At 42.3% G+C, this 24,551-nt stretch overlaps 2 protein-coding genes across 3 annotated transcripts in view; one reads left to right on the top strand and one right to left on the bottom strand.

Annotated features, from left to right (window-relative positions):
• Positions 1 to 541: 541 nt before the first annotated feature.
• On the bottom strand, positions 542 to 11,976 carry paip2b (poly(A) binding protein interacting protein 2B). 2 transcript variants are annotated; one of them, XM_040012296.1, is made up of 4 exons: positions 11,706 to 11,976; positions 2,895 to 3,061; positions 2,141 to 2,323; positions 542 to 2,054 (listed from the first exon to the last, which is right to left on the bottom strand). In XM_040012296.1, exons 2-4 carry the CDS (start codon positions 3,048 to 3,050, stop codon positions 1,998 to 2,000), a joined length of 396 nt encoding a protein of 131 aa, XP_039868230.1. In that variant the 5' UTR covers positions 3,051 to 3,061; positions 11,706 to 11,976; the 3' UTR covers positions 542 to 1,997. The 2 variants fall into 2 exon arrangements, with proteins under 2 accessions (XP_039868230.1, XP_039868229.1); XM_040012295.1 differs by lacking the exon at positions 11,706 to 11,976 and adding an exon at positions 8,204 to 8,399.
• Positions 11,977 to 15,254: 3,278 nt separating this feature from the next.
• The window catches only part of hspa12b (heat shock protein 12B), a 23,029-nt gene continuing 13,732 nt past the window's right edge, over positions 15,255 to 24,551 (top strand). The window contains exons 1-7 of the mRNA XM_040012264.1: positions 15,255 to 19,719; positions 21,589 to 21,652; positions 22,227 to 22,309; positions 22,710 to 22,834; positions 22,919 to 23,105; positions 23,318 to 23,422; positions 23,625 to 23,741. Coding sequence (XP_039868198.1) covers positions 21,607 to 21,652; positions 22,227 to 22,309; positions 22,710 to 22,834; positions 22,919 to 23,105; positions 23,318 to 23,422; positions 23,625 to 23,741 — 663 coding nt within the window. The 5' untranslated portion in view covers positions 15,255 to 19,719; positions 21,589 to 21,606. The remainder of the gene's footprint in view (positions 19,720 to 21,588; positions 21,653 to 22,226; positions 22,310 to 22,709; positions 22,835 to 22,918; positions 23,106 to 23,317; positions 23,423 to 23,624; positions 23,742 to 24,551) is intronic.

Here is a 24,551-nt window from a genome sequence, read left to right as displayed (position 1 = left end):
ATAAAAAGAAAAGCAAACAAAACATTTGTCTTTAGCTGCTTTATTCAACTTTTTTCATCATTTTTGTTTATCTTGAAATTCATACACTTTTATTTATTTTCATTTTTTTTAACGGCTTCTATCACACAACTCAAAAAAAAAAAAAGAAAAGAAAAGAAAATGAAAATCACCAAAAATGATTTCATGTTGTACAATCCACCTGGCGGACATTCCTAACGGCGTCACCAGGGTGTCATTTGACATCTGTGGTCCAACACTGAGGAAGTTCCCCTTTAAACCCACGCTTCACCGTCTCTCATAGAAACCTCGGAAAGCAGCACGAGTGGACAGAAGCACTACCTGTCAGATACTTTGAAACACAATGTAAATAATCTCTGCTTACCACAAAAATACACAAGATCTTACTTTTCCTGGGACAATACTACGTCCATGTTCAAGCCAAAATGGCTGAGATTCAGAAAAAAAATAATAAACAATTCAGGATTACTGGTGATAGGAATCTGGATTTCCTGAAGAGTATTGTCACATATATAACTTTTTCCTACTGGCTCACGATTTAATGGATATTATACTCGCATCAGGGAGAGACACTTTGAACTCTAGACCACAAAGATTTAAAGTAGAACTTCCTCAAAACAAAAAGTCAGGTTCCTAGGGTAGGACAAGACCGGCAAGGATTAAATACTGACCGCCACATCCTCCATACTGCCATCCCCATGGCGATACGATCACCTCTCCCTACTTGTTTCCTCCTACCAACAGGACTAAATGGACACCACAGGCTACTATACCCAGTAGAGAGCCTCATCCTCAAAAACAAAAAATGTGAAGGAAAAATAAGGGGAAGGATGAGATGCTATTTGAAAAACCCGATTTGGATACGGACACTTGATCTGATCCTAAACAAACCAAGCTGACAGAAAGAGGCAGTGGCTGCGTTCCAGACCAAATACCCCCCGCCCCCGTAAGAAGGATGAACACCTTACAAAAACTGAGCCGTGAACTAAAGCTGTGCACACACACAAAAAGATGACTGAGTTTTTAAAAGATTTTAAAAAAAAAAAAAAAAAAAAAGAAAAAAAAAAGTTTGATGTTTGACAATTTTATTCAACTCCTTTATTTAACTCATGATTGGGATACTTGATGAAAAATAAGCATGGATGTCAACACAAATTGGGAAAACAAGTTCTTCTCCATGATGCCACCCGTCCATGAGCGTTCGGATCGATTCAACCGGCAGGGAGAGAGGCCTGAGGGGTTTGCACGTGGTTTGGAACAGAGCCGCTGCAGATACAAATAACCATCCATCGTTTAGATAAACATGAGCCGTGATGTCACAGGACATCGTAGGAGCAAACGCTAACGGGTTACTGTGATGGCTTTACAGAGCAACGGCAGAAGCCCGCTGCAGTCCCCTGAAATGTTCATCCTTCTGACCTCAGCAACATAGTAACCTTCAACCTGCTGGAAATGTGTGTTTTTTGTTTGTTTGTTTTTTTTCACCCAATTAGACACAAATTAACACTGAAACAAAAAAAAGACTAAACTTTTGGAATTTAGACTTTGTCTTGGCATCACTCCCAAGTAGCTGCCTATTTTTCAAGGGACTTGCTGAGATCTGCATGCTCTGTAAACATCAACAGTGTGGTGTGAAATGCAATGATGAGCTAGCGCCCACAGAAGGGCAGAGCTGGTACTACACCCCCTCTCCCACCCATCCCCAATGTCCCTCAGTTTACAAGAAACAAACAGGAAATAAAAAGATTGAAGAAAAAAAAAAAAAAAAAGAAAACCCCCCACCCCCCAATCGGGCCTGGCAGCACGCCACTGACTTCAAGTGTGTGCGTGTGCATGCTTGCGTGTGAGGATCAGTGTGTGTGCGGCCGTGGCCGCCAGAGTCTCTGAGAATATGAGAGGACTGGTGCATGTGTCTGAGTGTGTTTGTGTATGCATGTGTGTGCGTGCGTGCTGAGGCTCCATGGGGGTGAGGGGGACTCCTAGTATTTCTTCCCCGGGACAAACTCCTTTGCTTCAGGATTCAAGATGCTCTTCCTCTGCAGAGAGAAGGAAACAGAATAAATACTCATTTTATCAAGAACCGACAAAGTGAGCGCAGCGCAATCAGACGCATCTGACTCACCGCCACTTCCTCCAGGTTGTTGTGGTGATCGCTGACCGACAGGCCGTTGAGCTGCTGCTGCAGCTGCCCCACCCCCTGGTTGTTGAGGTCGCGCGAAGGGATGAACCAATCCTGGTCCTCCTCCTCCAACATCTCCTGGAAGCAGCGCTCCAAGAATTCCTGCTCCAACAGCTCCTCCTCTACCTGCAAGACAATGACACAGGAAAGGAAATGATAAATAATAAGATAAGCAGTAAAGTGGAACAATAAGTGAAGGTGTGGAAACGTTCAGACGTTGCAAATTCACGCTTAAGCCACAAGCTGACAAAAATGCTCAACTCTCGGTAAGAAACCTTGTATCTGATGCGGCATAGGCATCAGAGTTCATTGGTGGCAGGGGAGAGGGGTATGAGTCTGCCAAGAATTAACCATTAAATTAATCTTTAATAATTCCTTTTATTAGCATATCATCCAAAAACATTGTTTTTCAAGTACTGTTGACAAATAAATGAGCAATAAATCCACCTGTTCTCAGGTGAGCCTCTCATCCTGAGGGTGAATAAAGCATTATGTTATCTCAACAGCAACTTCACCAGCAGCTCAGGGCAGAATCAAACTTTCAAATTAAGAGTGGAGGGATTGCAGGATGGTGAGGTTTAAAAACAAAACAAAACAAAAAACAAACAAACAACAAAACAGGATTGACTGAAAAGAAGAAAAAAAAAAAGTGAGTTGGACCTTCAGGAGTTCAAGTATCCGTTTGTGTCACATGTACCTGTCTGTTATACTCCTCCTCATTCTCCATCCACATGTATTCAGCAAACGGGTTGGCGTCATTGTTTTCTCCCGCATGGCCATTGGCAACCGGCTCTTTCCCTTCCTTTTCTGGAGCTCCGCCTCCTGGTGTCTTAGCCACCTCTGGACCGCTCATCTCAGCTGGCTCTGTGTGAAACAAGAAGGCACAGGTGTGACTGTCAGCGAACAGTCTGGATCATCCTGCTACAGTATGCACGCAATCAGACAACCGAAGAGCAAAGCTGCGCAACTCCCGTTCGCTAGCCCACAGCTGGGTCTCATTCTTGTTAGTTTACATTATCATATTTAAAATCAAGGCTCCGTTATTTAAGCCTGGGATTCCAAATCGAATTGACCATCAGCATCTCAATCAGCATTGTGGGAGCAGTTTTCCAGCTGTAACTAGAGACCCTCTGCTTATAAAGGAGGAAAAGACAAAAAAAAAAGCCATTGAACAGTAATTCTGCATCTCTCATGTTATGAGTAGGAAACAGACTGAAAGGCAACACCTGCCTGGACTAATCCTACTCGGTGATGTCTAAAACATCCTTCTGCAACACCCAAATGAGCCTGAAGACTTAATAGAGTCTTTGACATTTTATGACGTTGATCAATAGTTATTTTCCAGGTGGGTGAATTACAGCGCTGCAGTGAAAGGCCACAGAAACACACACACACACACAACGGGTCCAGAGAGACATCAGTAAGACATGCAGCACTATCACAAGCCAAACAAACACCCAGTTTTAAATCAGGTTTGTTTAGACCAATGAAAGAGAAAATAGAACTAAATGTTAAAGTCAATCCTATTTCCCCACCAAATACAGCTGTTCACCAAAACGTCTAGCCACATAGGGTTTACATCTAAAGTTTGAAACTCAACGTTACTTAAAAAAAAAAAAAAAAAAGGAGTTAAATAAACACTGAGACATGAAGCAGAGTACTCAGCTGTGTGCCAACATGTAATCCTTACTCAGAGATGCTGATGCATGTTTTTTAACTTCGCAGTAATGAGATGAGACTAAACTATCATTTAACCCCCAGTCTTACACCCAGTCAACACCAAAGTAGCAACAGTGACAACAGTTCAGAACAATTGTGGAAAACTAAAACAGACTTGCATTTGTGGGCTAAAAAGAAAGATAAACGCACTGTTACAGTGATGGATGATTAGATAAGCCCCTTCCCCCACCACCTGGATGGAACCAGTACACAACTTTGCTCTTAACACTTCTTTTTTTTCTTAAATTTTAATCATTAACAAACAGCAAATATGGAAAATAATGAATACAAAAATAAACAGTGCAAGTATTGTCCCATCAAATCCACAGAAGAGAGGACTTTATAAACCGCTATCTCAGCGTATCTAAGGAAGTCCCATATAAACAAGGCAAAGCCAAACCCAAGTGACGTGATCAGAGAAGAAGCGCAAACGTGTGTGTGGTTATTTTTCTGCAGTCAGCAAAGGCCTATGCATGATTCAATCAAGCCAAACGCAGCGAGTCATCACATGTAACAGGGCCGCATCTTGCAATGTAAAAATACACAGCTGTGCTGCTGCTTTAAGAGTCATTAGAAAGACAACAGCTAACATCTGTGTTCAGTACACACCTTTGGCAATAAGTAAAAACACTTTTTTTTTGTTATTATTGATCATCACATCCCAATGGGTTAGAATAATTTACCAATACTCTGCAATAAAACTATTCCCTGAACACGTACTAGCATCCAGCTACATCTTTAGCAGATGATTACTTCCACCTGCACTGTGGAAGTGAAAGTAAAAACTGGGACATCACATCAGGTTTTCCCCCCTCCATCCAAATACCTACTTCTCCTTCAAAAAGGGGCAGCCCCTGGATAACCACGCAATTTCCAGCTCAACATCTAAAGCTCGAGACTGGACACGGCATCCACACCTGGCCTGAATTTTATCAGAATAAAACAATTCTCATTACAACTACTGAGTACAATGCTAAATTTGTGTCCACACCAATTGGCAACACCCGGGGCTTAAAAATGAAGCCAATGAAGATGTGCCGAAAACAGCAGTTCCTCTAGTGGCCACTTAAGGATGGCTCTAAAAGCACAATATGGCTTTAAAAGCACAATGTCTCAATATTTACAGTCAGGCACCAAAACAACTCTATTAATACTCTGTCCTTTCATAAAGACTGTACCGTTTAAATAAATAAAATAAATAGGGGTTAATGGGTGTGACCACTTTGACAGTTTTCCCAAAACACTATCTTTCAGGCCTCAGCGCTGCTAAATCTAGTCACTGAAATAGGAGTTTTTCCTCTAGTCCATAATGGACTCTCTCTAGTATTTTATTTCCATGTTACTTGGCTACTACAGAGATCTGTATCTGTGCATGGCACTTGTGCAGTCAAAGCACGGAGCTCGTCAATCCTGCTTAAACAGTGAAAATGTATGTAGTCTGTGGTTCAGACGTGCAGCTTCACCTTTATGCTGTAAAACAGGCATCTAAAACAACAGGGGTGTCTGAGTGTAGCCTCTTTCACATGGGATACTTAAAACAGATGATTAAATTCATTAATTAAGCCTAATATTCTGCAGTCATAAGCACTGTTTAAGCTTGAAGCCAGTGGCGAGATCACAAGTATCCAATAATCTATTAAGAAAAGACAGTGAGTTGATGAGATTTATGATGTGCGATTGCTTCTACGCACACAGGATTGCCACTATGATGAGACATGCCCAATCATGACATAATCCTCAGAGTGCCAGCCAGATGCAACAGACTTGTCATGACTCAACTGCAGCCTTGCAGCGGGGGGAGGGGGGATAGAAAAATGATGATCTCAACCGAGCTCTGCTCACAGCTCCGGAGGTCATCCTGATGAAGACTCACTCACTCATTGCAATGTGTTGCGACTTCAAAGAAACTTCACCCATTTCAAAATTCAGCCCATAATATTTCTGCGACACCCGCGCCTGCAGTCCCCGTCTCCCTCAGCACAACAAAACAAACATGTTTAAGCAGAGTGTGACCCGCAGCAGCCGGCCGTTCGACGAACGCAGCGACAGAACGGACACGCTGTTCCTCAGAAGAGCACGCACAAACAAGCATAATCTAAGTAGGTCAGTAGACTAAGAAGAAGAGGTGTGTCTGTTTCTGCCCAACCGTGGGCGACGATACAGACGTCTAACGATGCAGAGCAGGGACTTGAACAAGGTGAAGAAAAAAAACAAAAAAAAAAAAAACAAGGGAAAAATTTACAAGACAGAGGTTGCAGAACATTTGAAGCCTGTGCCAGTCCGCTAACATTCACTTTTACTGCAGTCGATAAAGTGTTGTGTAATGAATCGGACTTACCATCAGCCAAAGCTTTAAAATAACAGTTGAGGCGCTGAAGGGGTGTGAGCATGCAAGCAGACAGCTAAAAGCAGGTAAAAGCCAGGAGGTTAGAGCTCAGGTGATCTTTTTTCCCACACAATCAAACGAAAGTTATGTTTCCAGCTTCTCAGATTAAACGCCAAATGGTTATAAAAGTATACTGAATGCATGATCTAAACCTCCAAGAAGTTCAATTTGTAAGAACACCTCTAAGATTAATTTCCACAAGTTGCCAAGTCACTGACATCATCCCACCCCCACTGAAGTATAACTAACAAGAGTGCAAAGACCTCGCCAGCATGTGATGCACATAGCACTTAACATGTTCACATTGCATAACCATGTGGTGGTTACCATGTAATATTTAGTTAGGCAAGCCTAGATCAGTGCTTCCCCTGTGCCTACGAGGGTGAGGGGTAAGCTGTAGAAATGTAAAATGCTGTTCTGCAATCCAGCCACACGGGAGGGGTCAAAAACAAAAATGTACAGAAAGTTTGAGGGGACAGAGTTCGACTTCTGAATCCAAGCAGCTTTATCTTGGAACAGCAATCATCATCAGCTGCAATGGAAGTTTTTGGACTGGATGATAAACTCAATGTCATATTTCTAAGTTGTTGTTGTTGTTTGTTTTGTTTTTTTAAGGGGGGGGGGGGGTTACTCTTCCTATGAGCTAAAAAAACAAAACAAAAACCATTTTGCTGGCTTGTTTGTTGTGATAGTGAGAACTTAAGTCTGAAAACTGTATATGTACTTTGTGTTGAGTGGGTGGGAATATGCAAAATTAATGACCATTTGACATTTTCAAAGAAAATTTTGTTCTGTGTCAGAGGGGGAAAGGTCATCAAAAAAAGAAGAAAAAGGAGAAGATTATTACTGAATTTATTTATTTTTTTGTCCTGATCTGTAAAACTGGGATATTTTAAGGAAAGACGGGCTTTGGGAAATTCTATTAACGCAATAGCTACTGGTTCCACATATTTAAAATACTTTTAGTAGTTTCCCCCCTTGAGGCAAGGAACGAACTGGAAAAACAAACTGCAAAAGTATAAGTTTAGTTACTAATTTTTACATTTTTCAAAGTGGTTTAAAATCAAGCTGAAACAGCCGTTCAAATTCACCTTCAGATCCCTGGAACTGCAACTAAATAACCACTGAAACCTCAAATGTCCAAATGTTGGCTTAATAGTCCTCTTGACTCCGTTTGTAATGGATATTTTGTGTACCTGCAAGTGTAAAAATAAACTCTGAATGTCAAGCAGAGACATCCAACCTGCGGGGAGAGCTCCTACAGCCATGTCCAGCTCCAACTGTGCACAATGAAGACTTTGATATGCAAAAACAACCCGCTTCATAGCGGTCCGTGTAGCCTGACAGTCCGTGTGTGTAACAGGAGCTGTGCCGCGGTGGCTTACAGCCTGCTAACGGCTCTAAACCAGGTGTCCGGGCATACCTGGGAAGTTGGTTTAAAGGATTTGGTAGTTTCAGTCGAGGTAATGCGAAGTGGCTAGTTCCCAGCGGCTGCAAACAGACAGAAACGCACAGCTGCGCTGTCAGTGAACGGGCCTAAGGTGAAAGCTACCCCACCAACAACAAAGGGTAGAGGCTGGGTGGAAGAAAAGCTCTTTTTTTCCTTTTAAAGTCATTAAGTGGGTTTCTTAAAACGGCTTAAATGCGAACCACGTATTAAACAAAAAGATACAATAAGCTACTAGAACACGTAAAGCACGCATCTGGGGCAAACCCCGTCTCTATTTGAATGCTAGAGGCCAAACAAAGTGTGCTCCGCTATGAGCTAGCACGCAGCTACAGCATGGCAGCATCACTGAAGCAGGTCAACAAAACAAGGCTGAGCTCCGGGAACAACAGCAGCGGCAAACACGCACACACGACGAAGCTCTAACGTGTAACCGTTCGCGGGTCGCCGTTACCTGGCATTGTGCTCCTTCTGTGTGTCTCAACGCGTAGGGTAACACAAAGTTACTGTCAGTAAACTGCGAGCTCGTCGTGTCTTCCGTGGGGATTTCTCCGCGCTGCGATGCAACGTAGCTCCAGTCAGCTAAATCCTGTTAGCCACCTCGCTAACGTTAGAAAGCTGGGTCGGTTATGTGGTCTGATGAGGCGTTCATCTACTGCCAGGAATGTGGGAATTTGTACCTCACACCAGACAAACTATTAGATAAAAGCAGAGGCGGGGTAAATAATGTAAATCCCATCACCACCAACGCTATTGGAGTCGACTACTGTTAATCTTACAATCTTCTTTACCACTTGATGAGATCACAGATAGTATCAGTAGGAATGTAACAATGAGTACATTTGCTCATTTACTTTAATCAGCTTTAATGTACTTGTACTTTGAGTATTTCAATGCACTCTATATTGTGAGTGCAATTATTGCACTTCATACCCCATATACTATTTAATTTAGAAGCTTTAGTTGCTTATTATTTTGAAAATGATTTGCATTATTACAGCTCAAGCTACAGAGCAATAGAAATCTAATTAAAATGATCAACAGCTTTTAACATTAAAGAGATATACACATAAACAAATCAATAACTATAACCCAATAATTTCATGTATATGATTCTAAATGGTGCCGTTTGACATGAGTTAATTTGCTTAGGTGCAGCCTGTGTACTATTAAGCTTCTTAAATAGGAATATAAATCTTACTTAAGTTAAAGGTCTATAAATACTTTTTTTTCCACTTTGAAAAACAACTAATCATCACAAGATTATGTTTAAATTCTTATGCAGCTCCACTTTTCACTTTTCAACATAATAAATCTGCAAATGCAATAAATCTGTTGCACATGAGCTTGAAAATTGTGATTTTGTAGTTGTATAAGTTATGTTAAAAAAAGAGAGAAAAGGAATTGCATTGGTTCACTCCAATCCATAACACATGAATACAGCTGACTGCTTTCAACAAAACCTATAATGATGCTAGTAAATATATCTTTTAATACCATGGTAATGACTTCAGCTAAACTTTAGAGGTCTGAGTGCTGACGTCAGTGAGCAAACTGCGACATTCAGCACACATTGATCTCCATTTAAAACCAGTAACAAATGTAAGCAGGGATGCGGAGAAAAAAACAAAGTACCACCATAAAAACTGGTGTTTGTTTATCGTCCAAAAAACTATTTGCAGAAATGCAATAAAACAGATTGCTTCGCCTATCCAAGCAGCTACAACATCTGGTTAAATTCCACCACAGCGTTTCCATTCTTTTTCCCCCCAGAGGTTAATGGTGTGTGTGATTAGAGGATGAATGCCAAGACTGAACAGAATCCAGCTCGGATTCAGTCTGAAATACACAGTAAATCATGGAGCCTCTCTGCTCTGCTGTCAATCCTGAGAATGAAACAAGCAAATGTGAAGGGCGACTTGTTTTCAGCACATCGTACTGAGTGAACTGCCAGTGTCACGACAAGCTCCGGCATCTTTTCTTCTTTGGCCTGCTGTTCGTTATGCTAATTGAGTGACAGCAGCTGACAACAGTTAAAAAATGGTTCCAAAAATAAAATAAAAAAATGCATGTGGCTTTTTTAAATAAAAGTAAAATGGTAAATGGCCTATATTTGTATAGCGCTTTACTAATCCCTAAGGACCCCAGTCACACACACGTGATGGCAGCTACATTGTAGCCACAGCCACCCTGGGGCGCACTGACAGAGGAGAGGCTGCCGGACACTGGCACCACCGGGCTCTCTGACCACCACCAGTAGGTAACGGGTGAAGTGTCTTGCCCAAAGACACAACGACCGAGACTGTCCAAGCCGGGACTCGAACCGGCAACCTTCCGATTACAAGGCGAACTCCCAACTCTTGAGCCACGATCGCCCCGATGTATAAACCACTTAGCCTGCCAATGAACAGGACATTAACAGGCATGCTGTAAAAGCAATTTAAATCCTTTATTATCAACAAATTCAATTCACGTTTTTGTTTAATAAAATTTTGTCAGGAAGCAAGTGAAAAAAGGTACAAGTGTCACCACTGGGAAGATCTTTGCAGCAGCCAGAGGATATATGTAAAAATGAAGTCAGCTTCCCCGAAATTATACATTTAAGGAGTAACAATTTAAATGAGAGGTGAACAGGTGAGAAAAGCGGTAAACTAAATGGAATGATATTTTGTAATGATTGTGAAGGCACATGTTTGAAATGTTTGAAATAAAAATGAACTGAACTGAACTGAAAAGTGCCCAAGGAGTAGAGACACAAGGACAACAGGAATTCAGAGTGAATAAATGGCTGAAACAAAAGTTTGGCTCAAACTGCTAACAGTGTGGACAGCAGTAAAAATATCTAATCAAATAAAAACAGATTAAATTTAGTAAAGGGAATGTGGGAGATGTTATATTTGTAAGCACCCACTTAAAATAAATTAGCCTGATGTAAGTGTGAAGAGTAGGAGATAAGGGAGCAGTTGAAAGTAGTCTATAAATGGGATAAGTAACTGACAGTGTGTGAGATTACAAGTAACTGATACACAGCTTTAAGTAATGAGTACTGTATATGCAAATGCAGTTTACACTCGTTAAAAAAAATCTAAACATTAACAGTCTGATTGGGGGAGACAGTTTTAACAATATCTGCTGTAATTTAATCAAGTTAAACAGCATAAAGAAGAAGCTACTGATTGTTTTAACCCCAGATGCCCTTCCAGATACAACCCAAAAAGGGATTCGCGTTTTCTCCTGGGAAACACAGTACACTTGTTAGGGAAATGTATAAACCCTACATGGAATTAGTTCCATTAAACATGAAAGGTGGTGTTGCTGCAGAGGTACGTGAGTCTTTGTGACATGATAGAGGAGCTACATAAAAAAAAAAGCACCACAACACTGAGATTCTACCTGCTAGTTCTATTTTGCTAGTCAGCATTGAGAGCTACAGTATAGATGGCAATCAAAAATCGGGCAGCACTTGAATGCAGCATGTGCACAAACATCTCGAGCTCCGTCACAGCACCTCTGTCTGTACTCCTGACTAACCCCAGAGACAAATGCCTGCGTGGCTCCGGAGAGAAACGCGCTTCTGGCGCTTCACTCTGGGAAGACACGCTTTAACTGACTTTTATGCGGCTCAAAATACTCTAATAATGGACAACATGAGGCCTGTTGTGTCAACTAGCGTGATTTAAAAAGATAATTATTTGAAAACTGCATATGTTCATAAACTTGGCTGCCCTACATTGTAGTTAGGCCACTGTTACTACTGTGGAAGTTTGTTTTTACCACCTTCACAACAGCCCCCTCACTCCTTTTTAGACTAAGCTCATGAAGGCAGGAAGTGCCAGCCTAGTGAGAATTTAGCGTAAAAAAAAAAATTAACCACGTAAGGTTAATATTGTTTCATGTTTAGCTTTCTTTTTATATTTCTTGATATGAAGCAAACAGGTAGCTTCCCCAACACTCACCACTCAACTTCAAGCGCAAATCGGTGCGGGGGGGCCGCAAGCCAGCTGTCTTGAGGGGTAAAATGCTCTTTTCCGGTCCTGGGTGTGAGAAGAAAACCACACAGTGAAGAAAATCTTCCTATAAACTCCAACTCGGTAAACCAGCGGTTGTCCCCTTGCTCGGTTTGGTTGCGTTATTAACCAAAAAAAGAAAAAAAATTCCCGTTAAATCCACAAATTTTCTGCCAACACGTTGAGAGAAAAAAACAGTGTTGTAGTCGCGCTCGTCCAGCTGCCCGCTTCAGCCATTGGTTGAGGTTTACGTCAACCAAGGCCTCCTGACGACGCTATTGGCTAAAAGTGTAGAAACGCCCGCCCCTACCTCGCTATTCACGCGACTAAAGAAAATACATTACAGCTTATTTTCTTTCCACCATTGTTTTTGTAATTAACATTTCCTAATATTGAATGAAGCTCGCTGTATTTATAATATATATTCTATAATGTATAATGTATAAAATAAAGAAATTACCGGTTTTCCACGTGTAATTCTGACTTTATGTTATTTAATAGATCCGGTCCTGTTTGTCCGTTTAAAATATCTTTATAAAACTGTTATGTTATTTTTGTTGCGATTTCGGCTGCACTCTCGGCCACAGCTCTCTTAAAAAGGTCATTGTTAATGTCAGTTACATTTTTTTGCACCGTGTTGTAATCGTTACACTTTGCGACACCTCGCACAGGGCAAAGGTATCAGGGCCAACTCGGCCTTCCCAGTTCAACTCAGACTGCCTGCTGCGCACAGAGCTGAGAGTGAAGCAGAGTTTCAGTGTGCTCAGCGGGCTCTCCGTTGACTGTGACACCCTCCTATGAAGGTCAGTGTATAGCTGATGTAACATATATATAAACATAGTGATATTGCATAGACGTTCTCTGTGTTATATATGTGTGTATATATATATTATATATATATTGTACTCCAGATCATATTGCGTGATGTTAACACATGTAATGAGATTAACTGGGAATTGTCCACTCCCGTGTAAAGCTGGAGTGAACTGAGGGAACTCTGAAAACAAAAAAAGTTTTAGGGCTCAAAATGCGGCCTTGTGGAGATAACATTTAACAACGTGGCTGCTGTTTCATCCCTTTACAAACATAAACTTGAACTTTGTCTGAACACGAGCTTTGTCTCATAAACATGTGCAGGACTAGAGATCAATCACAGAGCGACTGTGGCTTACGTGTTTTTCAGGGGAGAGGACAACCAACGACCTCATTCGTGTTTCTGCAGGGGTCAACGTTTAAGGGACGGAATGATGTCAGAGCAGTAAACTGTATTTTGTGTGGAAAAAGAAAATAGTGAACGCAATACATTGATCAGTGACTGTCGTGAGTCAGAAAAAGCTGTGAGAAATTGTTTTTAAATGTCACTTGCTTGCGTCAATCTACACATGCGCAGCAACATTGTTCCTTTGTGTGATATTACTGAATACACCGCTTATTTATTCAAATGTAAACACTATAATACCCTGTCTATAGTCTATAATAAATATGGACTTTAAAAAAAAAAAAAAAAAATTTCCCTGAGTGCACTTACAGTATAACTGATGCACGTGTTGAAAGCGACGAGGTAAACAGTGCTGCTGCAATGAATGTTTTATCCATTTGGATTATTCAGAGCAGCCACCGCATTTGCATCCGAGCCCATTTCATCTATTTTTGGTCAAAGTCAATGACTCGTGTTCACCCGTTTCCCCCTCGTGCAGTTCTGGAGAGCTGGAAATGGTGTTGGTGAGAGCAGCTGTTGTGAATCAGAAACACTGGTGTCACTAATGACAGTGACATGAACATAAGTGACTTCTCACGGGGTGGTGTGTGCTGAAAACAGAAAATGAGCACTGCCATAGCGTGTCCAAAGGGTTTGAACATTTTCTGTATTATCAGCTGCCTACTTATACATAATGCACATAAAATCTTAAGTGTTTGGTTGATTGTTATTTATTGTTTTCCTGATTTTCAACTTAGTATTTTTCTTCTTGCACTGGAATAGCTGCATATTTCCCAGTTAAATAAAACGTATTTACCCAATACTGGGCCTTAGCAGCCATGGTGGCCTAATACAGCCTTCGTAAGCCAGGGTGTGGGTTTGAATCCCATCTAAGTGAAAGCAGAGTGGTGCAGCCAGAGCATGCTGGGCCAATTAGCCAGAAGGCGATGCGCTGAATCCATCTTCTGCTAGTGTGATTTTTCTGCAGTTAGCCCTCAGGGATTAATAACTTTGCATGACTAGTTTAAAATAAGCTGATTTTGCTTTTTTCCCACTCACAAATAGAATTTGATCAGGTGGGCGGGGCTTCTGCACTCACAGCCACAGCTGTGTGCCTGAGATGACCATAATGTGGATATCAAGTCTCAGAGACGTCATACACAAACACTGAAATAGCAACTTTAAAGCTTTCAGGTCAAAGGGATCACTTTTCCACACGTGGTGGGAGGAGTCATCTGCTTCTGAACACGAATAAGACCGGAAAATTGGCGATCGACTTCTGAAGGAGGAGGACGGCTACGTGGCCGGTGTCTGTCCTGCGACAGGATGTTGATGTGGTCGAGGAGTACAAGCACCTGAGCGTCCACATCAACAGTGGGCTCAACTGAGAGATCAGCAGAGAAGCTCTGTCTCCAAAGGAAACTGAGATCCTTCATGAAAGTGTTTCTGTCGTTCTCTCTTTTATTCTTTGAAACTACATTATAGAAAATAAGGAGTCAGTGTTGTCATTCACAGGTTATTTTTAGACACATTTTTTGGTTAGCAGCATTGTTTCAACACTTAGGTTTTTGGCACTCTTAACACCTTGCTGAGGCTGAAAGCAAAGCCTTTTAATAGAATAACATTCAGCCTCCGTGCTCTGCCAACATTTCTTAATCCTGGCAACTTTCAGTAGGAAGGGTGCATTACTCTGACATCACAGCGGAGGGCGACTGTTGCACACAGGGTGACTGTTGGCCTGTATGACGTGCCCTCCGACAGGAACATTATCATTATTATGAAGTAAGTTTGGATCCAAGTAGAGCAGAACAAAGGGAATATGAGCCTCTCGCAATTATTGAAGGAAGCGGACACAGCTTTAGTCACAAAAATGTGCCAGATGACAGAATGAGCAAAGTCATAAAAACGTAACAGTCCATCATTCAGGTTATGACTTTTGAAAACAGTGCAGTGCTCATGATTTGTGTTCTTTTACACACATTGCCCGAGTTCAAAGTCAGGGTCTGGTTTAGGTCTGATTTCTCTGGCACAGACAGGCCAGGTTTATACACCACATCACTGCTTTTGACCGTAATCACAGAGAAACAGGACTTCACCATAAATCCTAACTTTAACAGATCCCAAACCTGCTACATTATTTCTGCATTTCAGCTTTATGCAAATACATGCATGCATGTGTGTGTGTGTGTGTGTGTGTGTGTGTGTGTGTGTGTGTGTGTGTGTGTGTGTGTGTGTTTAAGTGTGTATTCATATCTTTGTGGGGACCAACCTTAACACTATACTTGTGGGGACTAAAATCCTGGTCCCCACGAGTTTGAAGGCATTTTTGAGACTCAAAATGTGGTTTTAGAGTCAGGGTTACAATTGGGTTATGGTTAGGTTTAGGGTAAAGGTTAGGGTTAGTCATTCACTTTTCATGGTTAGGGTTGGGGTAAGGGGTTAGGGAAAGCATTATGTCAATTAGATGCCCCCATAAGATATGAATACCCGACGTGTGTGTGTGTGCTCAGAAGGAGATGCTAGACATAAAATGAGCATTCAAGCGCACCAGATGTTCCCTATAGAGTGTCAGCTTAAACGCATGTGTGTGCATGTATCTGTCTGCAGCCGCAGCGATCTCTCCTGTGGGAAACATGCAAAGGGTTAAAGAAATGGTTCATGTCCTTGTGATTAAAGACTAAAACTACGACTAAAACTGCATCCAAACAGCACGCAAAACGAGTTCTAGTTTTTGACTAAAAGAAGACATGCGCTTCAGTTATTTTAAAGGATGGCTTGACAGTTTTCAAGATCTAAATAGAAAAAAACATCTTAATGCTCTTCCACTGGTTTGATTTAATCAAATCAGCTGGACATCTTCCAGAAGATTTTTTTTCTTATGATCAGGTTCCTTCTGTGTGTTGTGCACACGCCTTTCTATGAATAGCAGTTGAGGTAAAGTAACACAAAAGAAGCTGTAACTTTTAAACATACCACTTTTTGTTTGACTAACTCAAACTTCTAAGTTTCAGCTAAACTTTGCAACTCAGAACAAGGAATGCAGGTTTTGTCCCCATCAGGAAACAATCTTTTAATGGCCGCTATGAAACGAATGATTGCATCCAACAAAAACGGTCTCAGTGGTCACATGGGTAGTGTTGCTTCAAGACAGACTTGGAGAACTGAGCATAGATGCACACCACACACATCCACACATATATTGTTATAGGAGTTTGTGGTAAAATAACGAGGTACGCACACATTTGCAGAAATGTTCCCCTCTGACTTTCCCCCCTTTTTCCCCCTCTTCATTGCTGCTGCACCACATCCCCCTCCCTCTTCCCCCTTTCCCTCACTTCCCTCTGCTATAAATTTCATCCCTTGTCTTTTGCTATTGAATCATAAATCATACACTCACATCCTGTAACACCCCCACCCCCCATCCCCTGCTCCCTATACTTTTTATTACACAATAGCGCAGACTTTATGTCAGAGGGCAGACATACTTAATGTGTTTTTGTGTGTGTGTGTGTGTGGGGGGGGGGTGTCTTCCACTCCATCTACTTCAGGCTTTCCTGTGCTCTTGGTCCCCACCCCAGGCTGCACCGGTGACTTAGTCCGATGCAGCTTGCACACAGAAACACATTTGCATGTACAGTTTGTGCACACACTGTGGAACATCAGACACACCCTCACACACAGACAAACAGGACATGACTCGTTAATGCACACACACGCAAAGCACCCGAAAGTCTAATACTGGCCTTTATTTTTCTGCAGAAACTCAGAATTCTTGCAATATTCCTGCATGCAGGTGCTTATGATCCAAGGTTCTGTTAGCACTGCAATGAACAACAGGCATGCACTGTGTTTAATTTAAGCATGACTAAAAAAAATCCTCATGTTGTACATTTGTTCCTGAAAGTTTGAAAGAATGAGAAACGGCGTTGCCAATACTGCTGCTTCACTCCCCCTCCAGTTCCCCCCGTGTGTTCTACACTGTGGGCCTCAAGTGTTCAGATTCGGGGGCCTCTTGGTTGCTGAATATACTTTGGCTCACATTTATTATGATTTCCATAGTTTATGTATTGTGCCATTGTTATTTACAATCCTGGAAGCTCATATACACACTGCTAAAGTGTCAAATAATGAGGTTAAAGCTTCATTGCTCTAGATGTTGGCAGAGTAGCCCCACCCACCTGCTTTTTTAAACCTTCTGTTTACAAGGGGCAGCCAGTCAGCAGGAACTTGGCTTTAATAGCAGAGAAACAGCCTGTTTTAGACAGTTAAGGAACTGTTGGCTGCACAAAGGTATATGATAAATAAGGATCAGTAAAGTTACTAGCTTTGAAGCTGGAAATGAGTAGAATATGTTCTCTTTAAATGGAAAGGTCTTGCATGTTCATGCTGCACAATCAGTTTGTTCAAAGACACTGATAAGACTGAAGCCAGTAATGCCATCAGCAGTGACTTAGTTTATCATAAAACTTAGCATGCTATTTAACAACATTAAGAAGAGCTAATAAGATAAGATATAAGACTGATTTAATTTATCCCAGATTTAGAAAATTATTTTCTTCTAACAGTTAAAAAAATAGAAGTTGAGATGATCTGGACTTTCTGGCACGGTAAGTTATCCTGATGGAAGCAGACGTCTAAAGATGGCTTTAATACAATACTTGTTTGATACTAAGTACTTGTTTTTTAAATATTCTGATGTGTCGGGCACCAACAGCCATACCATGTTCAAAATCACCTTTCTTCACTATTTTGATGCACGGTTTGAACTTCAGCAGGTTGTCTTGACCATGACTGCATGGTTAAATGCAATGAGCTGTTGTGTTCAGCTGATTAGAAAGGTGCTATAAAAGTGTATCATTTACCATTTACAGAACACAGCGACCTTGATAAAGGTCATAAGCGAAAGTGAAACGCGTTAGTTAAAAAATAATGTTGTTATTTATACATCGGGTATTACTGGAGTTTTAACTACTGCTTTCTTCCTGCTGTCATCGGTAACCCGAGTTAGCTGGGTGCTGTGACCAAGAAGGAAAGGAACTGTTGTTACGTGGCTCTTCTGCATCAACATTATATGGTCTGATGTTATCTTGGGAGGGAACAGGTTCTCATTCAGGCCGCGTCTGTGACCGTGAGCTATTTAGAGGAGCTGTCTTAGAATTTGTGTTATGGGTGTGTTTCCTTTGCTCGAGGACTTCCAGGGTTCCAGAGATAATGTGGAATTCATGAGAGGAATGCCACGCAGGGGTTCCTTCCTGTCACCTGACTCCATCACTTCCCGCGCTCAGTTTCCGCCGTCTGAATCTCGGAGGAGAATGGTGAGGCTGACGAAAGGGGCAGCGGAACCCGAGCGAGGCCCCTCTCGTAGATTTGATGATGATCGGGATGAAGCCGACTGCTAAACACAATCGAAATGATGAAAAGCGCAGATCTGAAATGTTACCGCCCGACTGCTGATGTAAATGATTAGAAAATTAGCTGGAGCAAATGAACGTGGGCAAGAGATCAAATGAAAGGGATTAAACAAAGAAAGAGTTTGCTTTAAATGTGTGTGTGTCGGGGGGGGGAACATGTGCATGAAAAAAGGCAATAAAGAGAAAGAGAGAGGTGATGGCAGGATCTGTATGGGGCCTCTTGGTTTTTGGGCAGCAAAGGGGAGGCGTGCCAGGTAATGGTTTCCAGACACACACACACTTGCACACTAGTAAGCCTACACTCTAATTCGATTTGGAAATCTGACGGGATAAGGGGTGTATATGTGGATGTGTGTGTATGTACCTGGGGCCATTTTTTCCTTCTCACTTCTTGCTTTTTCTGTGCATTGGGAGAGGGCCCAGTTAGACATAATGTGTTGTCTGTGTGTAGGTGTGTGTGTATGCAAGCACAAGGGGTTAATGTTTGCTTTCCATCACAGCTCTAGTGGGGAGAAATCAGATCCCTGCAGCGCAGAACTCAACCTCAATGCACGGACGGACACCCAAAGCATAAGAAAAACTGCCCCCTGTATCTGTATGATCTGCACGCCTGTGTGAAGAGGTTAAGAAGGCCAGCTGCAATATCAGTGAAAGCGCAAAGATATGAGATTGAGAATGAAAATAGTAAAAAGAAAAAACAGAAAAACATGAAAAGAAGAGCAAAAAGGGAGACAGGAAGAGCTAATTAAACTGTGGAAGGATAGATGTGGAGGAGCGGGTGGGAGGCGAGAGGGCGAGATGACTTAACTGTTCAAAACGACTCCACCCTCAGTCGCCAACGCAAACGGCAATTTCCCATTGGGGTAAATCCCCCACCGTGCCCTGTCACGGCCCTCCTACTTCTGCAACTGGTGTATGCGTGTCTGTGTTTGCATGTGTGTGTGTGTGTCACCACTTTTCTCTGACATTCCTGTGCAGAGCAGGGAGACGGTGAGCTGAGCTGCAGAGAGGCTGAGCTGCAAACCCAATTCAGAAATCCATTTGAAAGCAACTGAGGATTTTCTTTGTTTTCCTGTCATTTTTCTTGCACAAGCCATCGTTTTCTTCCGATTTTGGAATTCCGGTTTCAGAGAATCTGCCTGCAAGTCAGCTGGGAAGAAGTCTTGCATTCTTAACACGGGATTCCTAGAAAAGCATCCTCTCGTTTCCTCCTCTTCCCTTTTTCTCTCCATCGCAAACCCCTGGAGATAGATTCCAAGTTTGCCAAGTTCCAGAGTTTGGGAATATTTTTGTGCTGCAGCCAGGAGCGGCTGAAACAACAGGTGGGCACAGAGGAGAAAGCAGCACTTAAAGGGTGAGTTAACTTAAAAGATCAGGCTTTTTTTGTGGAGTCCAGCTCTTGTTGGCATAATGAGGTTGGTTACTCTCTGAAGAGGAATGCAATAATCCTTCTATTCCGAGCTAAAAAACTTTTGTCTAAGATGGCAAAATCCTGTTTGTGCAGTCTAGAAACTGATAGAGCTTATTGTTAATGGTGCATAAAAGTGGAGCGTTTTGCAAAATCTGTCACTCAGGAGTTTTAGTTGCATGTTCTGCTGATCCACGGCTGGGACTCGGGTGGGTGTGAAGCATCCACCGCACATTAGGCTTAGGAGATGATGAGACGACAGAGAGAAAAAGAATGACATTACTGAGGGGGCAGGTATATGCAAAACGAAAAGGCAGGGAATAACTGGGGAGTTTCATCCTCTTTCTGTTTTTAACATCAAATAGTGAGGACAGCTGCTGGGAAAGGAAGCGAGCGATGCGCACACACGTTGTATTCCAGTGTCCCAGGCACAGGCTCGGATAAATGCGCGCAGATGTTGCATGCATGTATGCAAAGAAAGGATGTCAAGATAACTTATGGTCGCTTTATTCTCTCTCTCTCTCTCTCTTACGCACACACACTCACAAGAAAGAGATTTAAACAAACACATCTTTGTTTCATTGCACTCATCTGTTTAGTTTACTCCTGGCTCAGATCACAGTATAATCCCAGAGCTGTAATCAATACTCATACACACATACACACATAGACACACATAGAGACACACACACACACTGGCCATAGGAAAAACCACACACACACACACATACAGTACTTGCTTTTTTTAGGAGAAATAAGTCAGTTCAGCAGATGCAGCATATGTATAGAGCATGGAGCAGATATACACCAGCAACAACATATAACAACATATCTTACTATTTTAATCAACTCTCATTTACTTATATCATATTATAATCTTTGCTGTGCAGCTCTAACAGCTTTAAGTTTGATGCTGATGTTAGCTGTGAATGATGGTTTGCGTGTGCTTTGTTCACCTCCCCTCCTTCGCTGATTAATGTCACTTTTCTTCGTCCAAAACAACTCCCCATTTGCTTCCTATATCTATTTTTCCAACATGTTTATGCAGCACGTAGCGCCTTCCAAAGAAGTGTCTGCGTCATGCTGTTTGGTGAACAGACCTCGTAATGTGATGCTTTGACTCTGGTACGTTGTTTTTTGTGATGGCACAAAGATCAGGAGTGTTATTACTAATAATAATCCTGACAATGACTTCCGAAAGTATCCCTGAAGGCCATAAAAGTGCACCTGCTAGTGAATTGATGGAGCCATGATATCCGTGTGCTGTTATGTTGAAACATGTGAATAAAAAGGTCAGGTTTTAATCATTGTATCTGCAGCAGATGATAAACTACATGGACAAAAGTACAGGAGCTGCTATGCTGTCTAAACCCATGTCTGCTGCACAGTTTTTGTGCAAGAGGAAGTTTGGAACGGACTTTTACGCATTACGCGGCTCAGCACTCAGCAACCTCACTCTGCAACTAATTTGGAATCACAAAATAACCAAACATTTATATGTTTGGACTGTGGGAGGCGAGAACCCACGCTGGCACAGGGGAAGTATGCAAACCCCCCACACAAAGATCTCTGCTGCCCAGTGTACTCAAATCCAGGACCTTCTTCTTTTTCTGAGGCAACAGTGTTGCCAGTGCGCCTGCCAGATAAGACTTGCTTTAAAAAAGCTAATGTATCCTATAAATATATCGTGAAACTTGGGTAAAGTCCTTTTTCTTTGTGTTAAGAGTCAAATAGGTGATAATATGTATTACAGCAGTGTTTTCCACAGACATCGTTTTCCATTCATCATGTTATCATCGGTTTGTTTCTCTGCAGACCCTGGCTCCTGTAAAGATGGCTGACGTATTGCAGCCAGACTCCAACAGCCTGCAGATACCAAGTGAGATACACACTCAAACACTGACACGCACGCACACAGACATCAACACTAGTTTGCTATTGCAGTCCTGTCCAAATGACTTCTCCTTCTTTATCTGTTGGACCGTGGACATGCTGACCTTTCCATGTCCCTCTCCCACTTGGGTATACTACGCACTTCACATTCCAGTGGCATTCCCACGATTCCATTTCATTACGATTATCACTTTTCGATCTAGAGAGGTCAAGTGTGTTTACATTTGACCTAATCTTCTAACATCCACGGTGAAAAATGAGGTGTTTTCTGCAGTTACTCAGCAAATACACTTTCAGCATGTTAGTATCAGTAGCTGAGGACAGTTCAGAACCACCTCCTTTCTTATGATAATAGTGTTCCCATAACTGCATATCTCCTTAAACAGACAGGATGACCTTTATGTTTGTTCTCAGGGAGTGCATGTGGTGCTTTTCCAATATTAAGACTTGAAGAAACTTTCATATTTAAGAGGGGATTCGCCTTCACTTCCCTCATTAGCCACATCCCCTGTTAGCACCACTGCATATTCACACATTTCATCTCCTCCCTTGTCTTCCAGGTGTAAACGTATCCACCCCATCTTCGCCTGCCACAGCCAGAAATGACTGCAGCATCACTCCCCTCACACCCTCACCCTCACCGGTAGCTACTGCACACACACACGCACACACGGCCACTCACCACAGGCACTCCTACACACCCATTCCTCTCTTACTACTCATTTAACTTTATATAAAGTCCTTAAACGAGGCCTGCAATGCCACATCCACTTCTAACTGCTCTTAGTGGTTTACCATAACATTTACCTTACAGTATAAAACTTACGGAGAGACTGAAATTAGTGGCAAAGAAACACACCAACTTGGCGCCAATGTATGCAAGTAGAGGTCCATCAAAAATAGCTTCTGATTTCTAAGCCTGCTTATTAATTCTGTTCTGACTCTGTCCACTAATGTTAGGAATGTCAGTTTAAAAACACCACCAGGTTTACTGATAGAAACCGTATCCATTCTTACCTCTCTGTCTCTCATCGCTCTCTAAGAGGGTGGAGGTCAGGCCCCGGATGGCTTGTCCATTCTCCGTTGTCATAGCTATAGACTTTGGGACGACCTCCAGCGGCTACGCTTTCAGCTTCACACAGGACTCGGAAGCCATACACATGATGAAGTAAGAGCCTGTGTGTATTCTCATCAATTATATACTCTGTATTTTTATTTTGAAGTTTTGACAGTGGTTCTTCACTAAATGCAGGCGGTGGGAGGGTGGCGACCCTGGAGTGGCCAACCAGAAGAGCCCAACGTGTCTGCTGCTCACTCCAGATTTGCGGTTCCACAGTTTTGGGTTTGCCGCTCGAGACTTCTACCATGACTTGGATCCAGAAGAGGCCCGGCACTGGCTTTACTTTGACAAATTCAAAATGAGGATCCACAGCACAAGTGTAAGAAACAGATGTGAAAATAGTGACATCTCGTACCCGGTGTTAAAGGACATTATGGTGCACTGACATGTGCAAGAGTGGGAGGTTTTTATATCACTGCCCACAGCTGAGAAGTAAACCTGTGGTTGAAAGTAACAAGCTTTAACTGGTGCTGCAGACTTCCTGGTGCGGCGTTTTGTTTTTTTCAGCAGTTGTGATTGTGTTTGCTGCAGGACCTCACTATGGAGACGGAACTGGAGGCGGTGAACGGTCAAAAGGTCAGGGCCATAGACGTGTTTGCTCATGCCCTTCGCTTCTTCAGGGAACACGCGCTGAAGGTACACCTCAGATCACTTCATTCACCACTGCAGTACACTGAATACTTTCTCATATTCTAGGATAGGACGTGAATGTGCATTTGGTGTACCTTTGTTTAACAATTTTAAATGAAACCCCTTGGGAGATCACTTCACTGTGGTTCACTTCAGAGTACAAGAAGAAAATGATTTTTTTGTGGGGGGGTGGGGGCTCCTGTTTTAGGAGGTGAAAGACCAGTCTTCATCAGTGCTGGAGGGAGATGAGATCAGATGGGTGATTACTGTTCCTGCTGTGTGGAGACAACCTGCCAAACAGTTCATGAGAGAAGCAGCATACCTGGTATGAAAACACATTGTTGTTTTGTTGATTTTTAAAAATTATTTTTATTTTTTACGGTGTATCACAGTGTTGTGCACATGTGGATACACAGGGAATCACTGTGGAGTGTGTGTGTGTGTGTGTGTGTGTGTGTGTGTGTGTGTGTGTGTGTGTGTGTGTGTGTGTGTGTGTGTGAGAGAGAGAGAATCGGAAGAATAGGAAGAACAACGGGCCAGTGGAAAGAAAGATAGTGAATAAAGCATGAGATAAGGACTGATGTTCTCACAGAGGATTATTTACAATCTCTTTCTCACACACACACACACACACACACACACACACACACACACACACACACACACACAGCTCTTTTCCTCTTTGCACATCTTCCCACCCATGCACACACCGTCCTCTATGAACTGTACATAGAAGATGTAGGAAGTGTACGTACAAGCCCAAGAATGCAAGAGGTCCTATCCCAGTATAAATCAATGGGAAAGGACCAGCCTGGGAAAGACTCAACAACCTTTTACTCTTAATGCCACCCTTTCTTTACTGACGCAACAAACACTGTGATTATTTATTTACTTTTATCTGCCATCTACCATTTAGTCACTTTAGTACAGACATGAATAGTCGAATCCATACACTTTTTGATATTAACACTGATACACACACACACACACACACACTTACCCTGAGCTGGCTCCTGGCTTGATTCTTGGGGCGTGTGCACTTCCTGCTGGTGATGATGTCATCATGGCTAAACAATGAGGGAGACCGGCGTACAAACACAGGAAGTTTAAACTAGACCCCCGCCCTGCACGCATG

Source organism: Simochromis diagramma, unplaced genomic scaffold (genome assembly GCF_900408965.1).
Source record: "Simochromis diagramma unplaced genomic scaffold, fSimDia1.1 OVJJ01000604.1, whole genome shotgun sequence".
Lineage (NCBI taxonomy): Eukaryota > Metazoa > Chordata > Actinopteri > Cichliformes > Cichlidae > Simochromis > Simochromis diagramma.
The sequence above is the reverse complement of the archived record's forward strand: the minus strand, read 5'-3'. Positions and strand labels throughout refer to the sequence as shown.

Excerpts from the sequence above, each read along its gene's own strand:
- paip2b (XM_040012295.1), bottom strand. Across the intron at positions 2,324-2,894 it reads AGGAGGAGTATAACAGACAG|GTAGAGGAGGAGCTGTTGGA; the intron begins GTACATGTGACA and ends ATTGTCTTGCAG. Across the intron at positions 2,055-2,140 it reads ACAACCTGGAGGAAGTGGCG|AGGAAGAGCATCTTGAATCC; the intron begins GTGAGTCAGATG and ends TTCTCTCTGCAG.